General features: G+C 45.0%; 1 protein-coding gene across 3 annotated transcripts in view; it reads right to left on the bottom strand.

The window, feature by feature from the left end:
- GRIA1 (glutamate ionotropic receptor AMPA type subunit 1) overlaps positions 1-12,552 on the bottom strand; it is a 124,269-nt gene that overhangs the window by 65,998 nt on the left and 45,719 nt on the right. For all 3 annotated transcript variants that reach the window (XR_014958328.1, XM_021552138.4, XM_021552137.4), the window contains exon 3: positions 367-606. Coding sequence is in view for 2 of the 3 variants with exons in the window: in XM_021552138.4 (XP_021407813.1) it covers positions 367-606 (240 nt within the window). In the remaining variant the exon portion in view is untranslated. The remainder of the gene's footprint in view (positions 1-366; positions 607-12,552) is intronic.

Genomic DNA, 12,552 nt, shown 5'->3' with positions numbered 1-12,552 from the left:
GTTCAATGGCCAATTGGATCCAGCTATGTCTCAGACTCTCAGCACAGAGTCATGAGTTTGTGAATTAGTTGATAGATAGTGAGTATGATAGTAAGTATCTCTTTAAATGGTATATTAATGTAATAGTATAGTTTTAATAAAGCTATCTGTCAGCCTTCTGATCTGGAGCCAGACATCATTTCTTCCCTGAGTCGGGGGTCGCCTGATTTCCGACAAATGCTTACCTTCAGCAGAAAGGAATATTTAGAAGAAAAACAAACAGGGAAAGCATGGGCTAACCCAAACCCACAACTTTTGCAGGTAAAGACTCTTCTAAACCACAGTCTTCAACTGCCTGGTAACGCCTCCCACAGAGCTGCGACTTACCCCGGTCAGCGTCGTAAATGTACACGAACTTCTGCCAGCTGTAGTGCTCGATGACGCTGATGAGGGCATCCTGCAGCTCGGGGCGGAGCTGCAGGACGAACTGGTTGGAGGTTTCCACGGGGAAGCTCGGCGTTATGAAGCAGACGTGGAGGGCCCCGCAGAAAGACGTGAGCATGTTGACAGTCCTCCTCTCATAAAACCCGAAGATGGCATAGACACCCTTGGAGAACTGTGAGCAGACTGCAGGAGAAGAGGGGAGAGTCAGGAGGGCTGAAAATCAAGGAGGCTTCCAGCAATGTCACCAAAAAAAACCCTTTCCCTGAGATAAACTGCAGGGTCTCTCTGGACTAGATAATTTTCCCCCAGGTGGGCGGGTTGGTGAGGGCAACCTGGGAAGATCAGGGCTTGTGACCATGAAGTGCCCTGCCCTTGGTCTCCACAGACCTGCTTTACTTTTGATAGGAAGAAATTACTCAAAAGAATGAAATCAGTGTTCCTCAGGGCTCTGCTGAAGATTTTGCTGCTCCTGGGGTAAAATGAGTTATCTGAGCCTGGAAAACCCCCGGCAGAAAGAGGCTACTGCAGCATTCATGGAGCAGAAGGAAAGCCTTTGCACAGCAGCACAGCCCTGTGTGGCCAACAACTCCAGAGGGAAACCATGGGTTTGACCTCAGCAGCTGAGGAAACCACTCTGACAGGGCATCTCAGCAAAGGTTCACCAAGGTTCAACGCAGCCACAGCACAGCTCCAGGGGGATCTGTCCTGGGCCGTGAGCTGCTGGCTCTGAGTCAGAGCCTCTGACACTGGGAATGTGTTGTGCTTGGGAACACAACTTTTTGGCAATTTCTGGTTTCCTCACAGAGCCGTGGAGACAGGGCTGTGAGCCCAGTGAGGTATCAGCAGTGTCCTGGGAGGTCTCCACCAGCAGGGCTCTGACTGTGCTCAGCCCCTCCTGTCAGTCTGTCCTCCTGGCAGGCGTCTGTCTGTCCTCAGCCCCTGTGCTGTGCAGGGAGGGCTCCCTCAGGTTGGAGCTCTTCTCTGGAGAGCACTTAATGAGATCATGGGAGCTGCTGGGAAAACGCCTGAGGATCTCAGCGAGACAGAGAGAGTTCACACTTTGTGTTGTAAAACTTAGCCCCTGAGACAGTCAGATTCATTCAATATCACCCCTGTTTATGGCACATCCCAAGTTACCATCAATAAATCTCCAAGCTGGAGGTGGTTGGCAGTGACAGCACTTTTCCTGTGTCAGAACTCTTGGCACTAGTGTTTTCTCCTCTTGTCACTCTGAAGACCTTTGGCTGTGACATTTATACTGACTCGACACTTCACACCTCACTTGCCCACTCTGCCACACGAGTGCAGGCTGAGGAGCTGGATGTGACATTCTGGGGTCCCCTGGCAAGTGCTCTGCGCTGCTCGGGAATCCCCTGACCTGATTTCTGCTAACTGACAGTACTGAACCTTCTGCATGTGAGGCTGGAGAAAAGCTCCTGAACACGAGCTTCTTGCATCCTTAGCTGGGCTCCATGAGAGCTCTGTGCCTCCAGCAGGGACCCAAAGTCTATTCTGGCTGGCTTACAGCCATCCTGGAAAAGACTGTCTTGTTCCTCACTTCGCTACTGCCAGCACCAAACATTCAGAGGGAAGAGCAAGAAATCCTGCTTCCCACTGTGCAAAGCTAGTTCCTGCTCCCTCCTCACCCCTGAAACAAAGCAGCCAGGCTTTGTGGTGGTGCTGAGAGCCAAGAATGGAATCTCATAAGACTGAAGAAATTTTTTCCTTTGTCTTGGATCTGAGCCCAGTTTTTGGGCATCCCAGTCCCGCAGTTTGTTCACAGGGTCGCTCATCCTCTTTTCACTGATTAGCACCTGTGATCTCAGCATTTTCCTCCCACAAGGGAATTTGCCTTTCTGCAGGGCAGGGACACCTCAGAAAGCCCAAACTGAGACGGAAATAACCCCCCTCTTCTCTTTATTTTCACAGCAGTGCCTCTCTTTGCAATCAGCAATTGTGTCTGTATCAGCTGGAGTCACTGCCCTCTTCATGAGACTGACACATTCAGGAAGAAAAGCAGCAGATACAGATGGAAATAGTCAGAGCATCGTTTCCATGTGACTGGAGCAGTGGGTCTAATGGACGCTGTGAGATACCATATGTGAGAGATCAGAACGTGATCTCCAGGGACCCAGGATTCAGCCTCACTGAATGATTAAAGAGACATTTTCGGGACAGCTGAACAATCCAGTACGATTAATAAACCAGACAATAAACTTAGCTGGCTTGGTTTATTTTCTTTTAGGCAAGGCATAGCTTGCTTGGATTTCTTTTCTATTCAAAAGGAATCTATCATTTTACATATTTTATTTTTTTCTTCAACTCTGTGGCTCAGTCACGCTCAGGCATCCCTCCTACACTGTTCTGAGACATCATCAGTGCCAGCATTTGAAACAGATTGTACCCAAGACAACTGGGAATGTGAACACTCTTTATCATTAGTAAGTTTGGAAAGAACCCTCACTTGCTTTGTACTTTCAGGATAAGAGGGGCCATGGACAAGGCAGATAATTTGAAAAAAAAAAAAAAAAACAAAAAAAAGGCTTGCCAAAAATTATCTCCCAAAGAAAAATGAAAAAACTCTTGTGTCACTTAATCTGGAAAAATGAAGAGTGAGAGCTGCAGCCACCTTTCTGGGACTGAACTTGGCATAATGTAAAAGCAATGGCTGCAAAATTATGTAAATCTCAGGGCTATTTTAAATTACAGATGCTCCAAATGAATTTACACAGCAAAGCTAAAAAGAAATTACTTGCTTGTTATTTAATACACTAAGAGATTGCTGGAACTTCTTTACATTTCCTTTAATCATTTTATGAAGCAAATTTGTTAATTATTCTGTTCTCATTTGATTGCTCTGCAACTTCCTAATAATCTACTACTAAGAATTGTAAACCTTAAGTAGAGGAAGCAAATATTTTAAGCTCTCTTTGTTTTTGTAGAGATGAGCAGTCACTAGCCTCTGACTGATGGATTTCTAAAAAGATTAAGAAACATAAAAGGGATGAAGATTGTGCTGGAATGCAAGGTCCAAGAAGTTGAACTCTTCTGGCCAATTGGCTGGTGACAGCATCACCCTTTCCTTGTGCTGCCTCTCTGTGAGCAGCTGGCTGGCCCCAGCCCAGCTTTTCCTGCAGAAGAGAGCTGCAGTCAGCCTGGAGACCAGCTCCAGCAGCTGAATTTGGACAGTTCCACCTCAAGCTCCTTCCTGCAGGCAGGAATCTGGGTGAAATCCAACAGCATAAATGTTTGCCTATCCCAGGATGTGAGCACAAGTGAGGAGGGTTTGCTTGGATGCAAATGCAGACATCTGTGGCTGTTTGTATGTGCTGTTCATGGGCTCTGGGCTGCAGGGTGGGAAAGGACAGAGAACATCAGTTCTGGGCTGTACCTGAGCTTGTATCCTACACTGAATTTCTAATTTATTACAGAAGAATTTCCCTCTACAGTAGCCCTCAGAAAACGTAGTCCATAATGATTGATAACCGTGGCAACTGCTACTGTGTTCTCCCTGATCAGTCTTGTTTAATTGATCAGTTTGGGATTTGGGGCTGAGGCATTCCCGGTGTGTGCTGCATCAGGCCCCAGGGACACCCCATATCCCTCCTTCTCCAGGCACAGGATTTCTTGTGCTGCTCAACAAGGAAAATCAGGTAAAAGCAGAGGCATTATCGAGATTGTCACCTGGTTACGCTGAAGAGACAATCCAGTGATATCCAGCTGCTCTCTCACCTCTGCAGAGAGCTCATCTGACTGCTCTAGAAACTTTTCTAACTTACAGCAAAAGTCAAAATAGGTTGTAAATTAGTTCGAGTGACTGATGTGGTAGAACAAGCAGGGGAGGCTGCCCCTCTCCCCCTGTGGAATGGTAGCCATCAGGGAGCTGAGTGTCCTTGAATTCAGATGAGGAAAAAGGCATCTGTGATTCAGTCACTTGGAATCCACAGGCTCCAGGATTTCTAGTCCTTGCAGTGTCTCTCAAAAACTCCCTTTTCATATGGAAATATTCAAGGTAAAGAATGTACATCAGAGAGAAACACTGATTTTACCAAAAGCACACACAGGAGAGGACACTTATTTGGGAGCTGAACAGAGGCAGCTCTGGCCACCTTTGCAGATGCTTCCAAGAAAGGGAAAAATACATCAGTAAATACATCAACACTCACAACTTTAAATTGCACATTTTCTCTGTGGGAGAGGAAAGCAAAAGAGGTGTTTTGAGTCTGTAAAAATTCATGGTAGATTTTTTTTTTATGGCTGCAGCTCTTAACCAGAGTGAGTAGATGAACAAGATTGATTTTTGCATTAGGAAAGTCAGAGGTATTTTACAAGGGGGTGTTTGGCCTGATCCATGTTGTCTAGGGTGAAAGGCAGATGTCAGATAAAACAGATATTTCTTTTAGGTTTTGGTGAAGGAAGATAACCCAAAAAGTTTCTCTCAGAAACCATCACCACAAAGAGGGGCTGAAAGAGGATTTGAGGCAGGAAGAAGGGCAAATGGGCTGCACAGAAGGATGGAAATGAGGATTTGGTCTCCAGCAGTGAAAACTGTGTATTCTGCTGAGAGTCTGCAAACAAGACTGCAAAAAGGGAACTGCTCTCCAGGGACACAGTTGGGGAGGAAGCCTGGTAGGAGATCCTGGCAACTGCTCATCTGCCATCTCCTTTAGAAGCAGAATTTTCACCATTTCACTGAGTTTAAGACTAGAAAGGGACATTAGATCATTTCTACTGACTTGTTGTATCTCATGGACTATTAAGTTTCACCCAGCTACCCCTGGAGGGAGCCAATAATATGGCTTAGTTGACTCTTAGGAGATTCAGCTGCTGCATGTGCTTCTGTCAGAGAACAGAAGTAACAGAGGCATTGCTAATACCCAAAGCCACAAGAGCAGTAAAAAATCTGATTAAATGAAATATCCCCAGATGTTCCTCACAAATGACTCACGTTTCCACTTGCAAAAGGGGACAGGCAGCCGAGATGGCTGTCTCAGAGATCTCAGAGATCTCAGAGGCCTTCCTGACCCTGGAGAATGCCATGGCATCTAGGAGGAAAGACACTGCATCTTCTCCAGGAAAGCTATTCCTACGATGCTGAGCTTCACATGTGACCAAATCATTCTGCATAACACAAATAAAACAATAGAGAAAATTTAGATTCCAAAGTAAGAAATCTTTGAAACCACTCAACCCAGCACAATGAGTAAGTGCCTTTTACATTGAAACACGACAATGAGAAAGTGCCTTTAAAAAATTGCAAGGTTCGTGTGGCCAGACTTCGAGGGTAATAAAATAGTGATCTCAGTTATGCCAGTTATCCTCTGCAAGCTATTAAAGATGAGCCCTGCAAGGCCTGCAGCCCCAATATCATCTTCACGTGTCCAAACCTCCTGGGACACAGAACCAACACCCTCACTCGCAGCAGAACATTCTCATTGACAGCAGTGGTGTTGAGAAGCAGCTCCCACATGCTTCCCTTTGCTCACTTGGAGTGTGCTTGTGCACATGTGGGAAAGAGGAGGGAGGATATGCATGCATAATTCATTCTCAGCATGCCCTGCCTGGAGGCGACCCTCGCATGGCGATGGAGAACCTGACATCAGGCTGGCAGGGCTGGTGGGGTTCCAGGGAAGGAGCTCTGGTGTCTGCTGCAATCAGGCTCAGCTCGGCTCAGTGTTTGTCCTCACAGCTCTGCTCTGTGGCGTGGGTGCCAGAGCGCGTCTCCAGCACATCCCAACGGCAGCGCGTTCCCACAGATTCTGCAGCAGGGGAAAGCCAAACAGATCCTACACTCCCCCTTTGTTCCACTCCTGTGTTTAGCTGACAGCAGATCTGTCCCACATATTTGAGCAACTGCAAATCAGGCTGATGTGCTACCAAGAGAAATCCGTGCTTTTCTTTCAAATGTACCAAAGGCGCAGAACAGTGCTCCCTTCCATCATTTCCCTGCAGTGCTGCTCTAATGATAATGGAAGCTGGAAAGTAGTGTTGATTTTTACACAAAGATCTGCTTTCCTTCCCTCATATTTAAACAATAATCTGTGACTGAAGAGCTGCTCATAAATGCATACACTGATAGCTTCAATCTTTTCAGTGAAGTTTGCCAGCCTAACAAAGAAGTTTCAGTTTGCCTGGCTGGCAAATGATAAGTTTCTTTTGAGATCAAATTTGATTTGGGGTTCTTCTTTCTCACATGCCACCGAGTTTTAGGAAACAGAAATAGCATGGTGGTTTGGTCACCAAAAATTCAAACATGGACTCTCTTTTATTTAAGTGAATTTTTGAATTAAAATCATGGTGGTGGAAGATACAGTCATGGGGAGTTGACTTTAATCTCTCTAAGGGACCAATTGAAAGTCTTTACTCTTCTACTTGTGTATTTCACATCTCAAAAGCTCTTTTTATTTTTCTACTAGAGTCTTTGAATGCAGTTCTTATCCAGTTTGACTAAAAAACAGAAGAAAATAATTCAAATATCAAAGGTCTTAATGAGGTCACTGAACTTGTTGAAATAAGGAAAATGATGATGTTTGTGACAAGATTCTACTTGCTTGCTCTATTTGTTTTTAAAAGTGTTTTTACTTTAGGATTTCTAATACTTTATTGAGTCACATATAACCAAGAATTAAATATATTGAAGGGTTTATGGTTAACACAAACTATTTCTGAGCACTTTTAACAGGAATTAGATGCAAATCCCCATGTAGAAGACAGTGAGATCAGAAGCATCCTTAAGAGAGTCTCATTTCTTCTGTGGGTAGAATTAGATTATTATTCTAATAGGGACAGCTTGGTTAATGAGGATCCTGTGGTTAACAGATCAGATTATGTGTAAGGAGAAACGGGTCCATTGCCATCTCTGTGTCAGGTTTGTTATTTAATCATGGCTTGGCTCTTTGCTTATGAGGCAACTGCTTTTCTCTGAGCCCATCTGTTCCAGTCCCTTTGCTCAGAGCTGACTTTTGCACCATGCTCATACAGACCCAAAATAGGGCCCATTTCTGAGCTGGAAGCACTGATGCCATGCTCTCAAGCTGTGTAAGGCTCTTCTTGTCTGCTGCCTTCATCTCTCCAGTGTCCCATACCAGAGCCACAGCTTCTCCACAGCACTCCCTGGTTCATAACTTGAAAACAGAAAAGATGTGCAAAAGGGCTCTGGTGCCTGGAAAAAACTCTGCATTTTTCAGCTCTAATAAAAATCTGACCTTTCCACCTTGACTCATTGTTCAAAAGGGAGTGTATTCCTCCATGGCAGTCTGGTTGCTTTCTGGGGGACAGCTAACAAACCCATTTGGGGTACAGTCTTCTGTCAGCTTTTTGAGGCATATTTTGTCTTTGAAAATCTTAGAACCATTGAATGGTTTGGCTTGGAAGGGATCTTAAAGATGTGCCAGAACTGTCTGACACTGTCAACAGGTCTGCTGGGCAGTCTGGCTTTTTTCTGTGTCCAGAAGAACCCAGCAGAAAATGCTGCTGTGCTGGACTCCCTTGGAGCAGCAGGAACTCTGCAAAAGCAGCTGAACTCTCCTAAGCCACAAGCCTCACCTCGAGCTCCCCTGCAGCTGCTCTAGAGGGAAGGAGTGATCCTTCATAGGGCCCCAGCTGCAGACAGACCTTCCCATGGGACCCATGGACTCAGGAATACCAGAGACCCCTGCTCTCATCTAACCATCCACAGTGAAACTGAGAACTCATAACTTGTCCTCATTGAACTCACTGTGTCTGAAGCAGAGACATAAATATTAAAGCAAGATTACTACAAATGGAAAAGTGACAGTGATGTTGTAAAAGGAGATGAGGAATAAGGGTGGAACCAATTTTCCTTCTGCTTTTTTATTAGATGGCCTTTTGTATTATATTGGTCCTGAAGATAGTGCTGTGCAAGGGAAACTAAGTAGAGGATCATGGTGTGGATTCAGCTGGGAAACATGAACAACAACAGAGGGAAAGAACAGAGCACCAGACCCCCAGCACATTGATGCAGTACACAGCACGCCTCTCAGTTCAGCACAGCATTTAATTCTGGGCTGTAAGTGCTGAATTATTAAAACAGTAAAAAGAGGGAAGTGAGGAGTGATGAGGGGGAGAGAAGATAAGCAGTGGCAGAAAGCAAATGTGTCTCATAGAGAAGGTCTTGCTGCAGATGAAGTACATCTTGTCTTCAATAGCTTCTTTTCTTTCCCTAATACCTGATATTGGTTCATAGATATTAAAGCCTCAGATTCTGGTGGGGATTTTGTAAGGGCCTGTCTTGAAACTGTCTGCAGAACTTTATACTTACCAGGACAAAGATTCTTCAAAGAGAACCTCTCACACACAGGACAGAGCATTGTGCCCTTGGGGACTTGAAGTGGCAAGTGGTACCTAAACCCACCAGCTGACATGTTGTTTATAAACATTCACATTTTCTATCCAGTTTCAGGGCCGCATTTACAGGTGTCTGCTGAGATAGCAAAGCAGATGCTCCAAAACCTACATGTGCTATTGTTCCCCAAAAAGTGCCACCTCTTCTGCAGTCACTGGGGCCATTAGTTTTTTGGGAAGAGGAGAGAAAGGCACAAACCCAACAAACTATTCTCAGCATGCAAGGATTAAGCCCTAGAGCACAACACTTTTGTGCTACCTGGTTGCACAATGTGCTCACCTGAGGTCTGTGAAAGCCCCAATGGTTTTGAAACATATTTAACATCTCAGCAAGGGCTGAGTTTGGTGCAGAGTGGCAAGATCCTTTGACATCTGAGAGTGCTGATTTTGTAGGCTTAAGTGCCTCCCTTGGTGGCTCTTTGCTATAGTCATATCTTTTAGGGTTTTTATTTTCCCTTTTCACATTAATGATCCGTTCCATTGTGCTCATAGCTTTGTTCAGAGCTACTTAATGTCAGGGGGAATATTACAATTTCTTCCCTTTCATTAGAACAGCTTTAATCCTGTCTGCATTGTGAGGGCAATAAATGATAAGAGTTACAACATTTTGATTTCCACAGTTCCTCGGAGCACAAGGTTTTGTGGAAAATCCCAAACAAACAAGTTTAAGCTTGAGATCTTTTAAACTCAGTGGGAGACTGTGTTGTCTGGGGAGCAGGGAGGCAGAAGTGTGACAGATGGTGAGATCTGGACCTATGGTTTGCAGTTTTGTGGTCTCTGGTGGAACTTCTGTGTGAGTTGCTCGCTGTGGGTGGTGGAACAAACAGTTTACATGAAGTGCATCCACTCAGGGTGCCCAGATGGAGCTTCTGTGAAGGGGAGATACTTAAACCAGGGCTACAAGCAGCTCTAGAGGCCAGTTCCTTCTCGTGGGAGGTGAAGACATCCATCCCTCTGAGTGATGTGAATGCTGGGGATGCAGGAACTGGGAGAACACTTTCCTGCCCCACTGTTCCCACAAACCTGTGGGTATATGTGGAGCCCCTTGGGAACGTGACCCAAAATACCAAATATCAGCCTGCCTACCCAGCAAGACCTTCACCACAAATAAAGTGGTATTTGAGATTTTTTCTAAAAAATCTTTGGTGAGATTTGTGTCATTTTACCAGCATGACAGAGGGGACTTTTACAGCTACAGGCTTCTCCTGAACCTGCACTTGGGCCCACAAAAATCATATCCCATAGCAGACTCACAGGACTGAGAAAAGGACAAAGATGTGGGAGAAGCTGCAAAGCACATCACCAGTTATATAAAATGACCTTAATACACATCTTTCACCTAAAAGACCTTTGAGCAACCAAATCCCTTTTATGTTAGTGACAGGGGTTATCAAATACAAAGCAAAACTTTGGGAAAGGCTTTTCAACTGAATGTTTTACTTGCTGAGCTTGATATGTCACAGTAAAGATTTATGCTAATGAAAGATAAAAAATCATCAACTCTACACAGAGGCCAGTGAAGACACCAAGAGCCTCTCAGTTATCCTGCTGCAGGACTGAGAAAATAACCTGGAAAACTGGATATGTGGCTTAGGGAGAAGAATGTTAGAGCATCCTTAACATTAGGAAAACACTGAGATCCCTTTCTGATATGCCTACTTACAAGCAAACACCTTCCCTACTGATTTCTATTCTGGGAGAGTTTTTAGGCTGCTGGAGAAAGAGACGCTCTAGTGAGCTGCAGAGCAAGAGAGACCCTGTAAAACACTCTGCATAAATGCAAATTGCAGGGAGGCCAACCAGAGCACAGGAAGGGGAGCTGCTGCAAACCTGGGGGTTGTTCATCATTCCAGAGCAGTGACACTACACTCACAGATGCAGGTTCTGCCTCAAGCAGTCACTCAGTGCAAACCAAAGCTGATGACATGATTTAGGCAGCCAGTGAGAAACCCCCACTGCTTCTCAGCAGAAACTTTACCTGTAAAATATTATTTAGACAAAAAAGCAGCAGCAGACTGGGGGATGCTAATTTGTACCACTTCTCACAAGCATCAGAGACTCTTTCACCAGGTGTTGTTAAACACTTCTGTTGACATTACAGAGAAATGCCTCTAATAAATCCATTTATTCATGAAACCAGGATCATTTGCCAGCCAAGGGCAGGCAGGTCTTGCACAGAGAGGCACCAGGAACCCCAGCTTTTCAAGGAGTGGAAACACTCCTTGGATTTAACAAATGTTGTACAAGACAGCTGAGCCACGGAAAGCTTCACACTTCAGGTGTTGGACTTGCTTCCCACAAGGAAAACTGGAAAACAACCCCATGCACTGGACTGTAACTGCACAGCAAAAGCAACCACATGAATGGTTAAAGGTATAATTAACATAATTAAGGCACTATTTATTCCAAAAGCCTCTGGAGGAAAGGCAGGTGGAACTTCCAGCTACAATAGAAGGTTTTGAGGGCACAGGCTGCTGCCACTGGTGGGAAGAACCCAAATAAAAACTTTGTGTGGAAGAACAGGCAAGAAGAAACATCCTTGGGACAGGTTTTCTTTCTCTTAGTGTTCACAGGAAGCCTGAGGTGCAATATCAAACCTGTGATTTTACACCTCTGGGACTGTCCTACCGAACCTGTGATTTTCTTCTCTCTGTACTGCAACCCACTTTCAGTGCTGAATGTGGCAGAGAGGAGTGTGCAGTGTAGCCTTCACTTTGAGCTCCTGACCCTCCTCCTGGACTAAAGATTCATTTCCCTGTGAGAGAAATTCTTTCTGGCTGCCTGTATTGAACATGGCAGTGAACATCTGCAGTCGTATTTCCAGAGTTTGTTGTGATCATTCCTCTGCACTGCTGGTCCTGACAGTGGAGCAATGTCAGCTGAGAGTCTCAGTGGCATTTCCAAGACATGCTTGAATTACTGAGTTGACTGCTGTGTCCCTTTGAAGAGGAGATGTTTGGATGATCTTAGGTGATCTGGGTGTGTGAGGAAGCCACGTGGTGCATGCAACCTCTGAAAATTAGGCTTTTGCTAATGTATACTAAAAGCTTTTCTCCTGTGACAATTTTACCAGTGCACTCCTGAGGAAAGACACTTTTCTGGTATTGTCTGAAGAGCAATGGAAGATCTGGGGTGTCATGTGCAGGTTTGGTTGACAGAGAATCCTCTGTCCATGTGCACCTTTCACCACCCTGATGGTGCATCTGTAAATCCATGGCTATAATCCACTTGCTCCTCCTGCAAACTTCTTTCTTGAACCTCTCATGTAATGAGAGTTGACAAAATCATCAGCTTTCTTCCTGGTTAGAAATATTAGTCTGTGTAGTATAAGTAAGACAGCTAAGAAAAATTTTATTTCAGTGTAGGAAATTTGTCTGCATTACAGTTTCCCTGGTAACTACATTGAGGCCAAGAGAATTACACTGGGTCTAACAGTGGTCTAGTTTTGTCAGGTGGGAAACACACCCTGTTTCCTGCAGGAGGCTGCAGGGATGCAGGACCTGATTTGTGGGTGCACTCTGCTGTGAGTCGCTTGTAAAGTGTGCTTGCTTCATGTCTGCTTAAGCAGGTCATCAGGTCCTCCTCAGAAGCATCCACAGGTATGAAACCCAAAGGAATTTGTGAGAAAAGATCCTTGAGAAACGTTTCTTGACATCCTTATTGGAAAAATCCTTCAAAGCAAATGGATGGGAAATAACATAAAACTGAGGAGTTGTGAAAGCTGGATGGGAGAGAGGAACTGGGGAAAAGAGATGGAAGCTTGAG

This window comes from Lonchura striata, chromosome 13 (genome assembly GCF_050655825.1).
Source record: "Lonchura striata isolate lonStrDom1 chromosome 13, ASM5065582v1, whole genome shotgun sequence".
Taxonomy (NCBI): domain Eukaryota; kingdom Metazoa; phylum Chordata; class Aves; order Passeriformes; family Estrildidae; genus Lonchura; species Lonchura striata.
The sequence above is the reverse complement of the archived record's forward strand: the minus strand, read 5'-3'. Positions and strand labels throughout refer to the sequence as shown.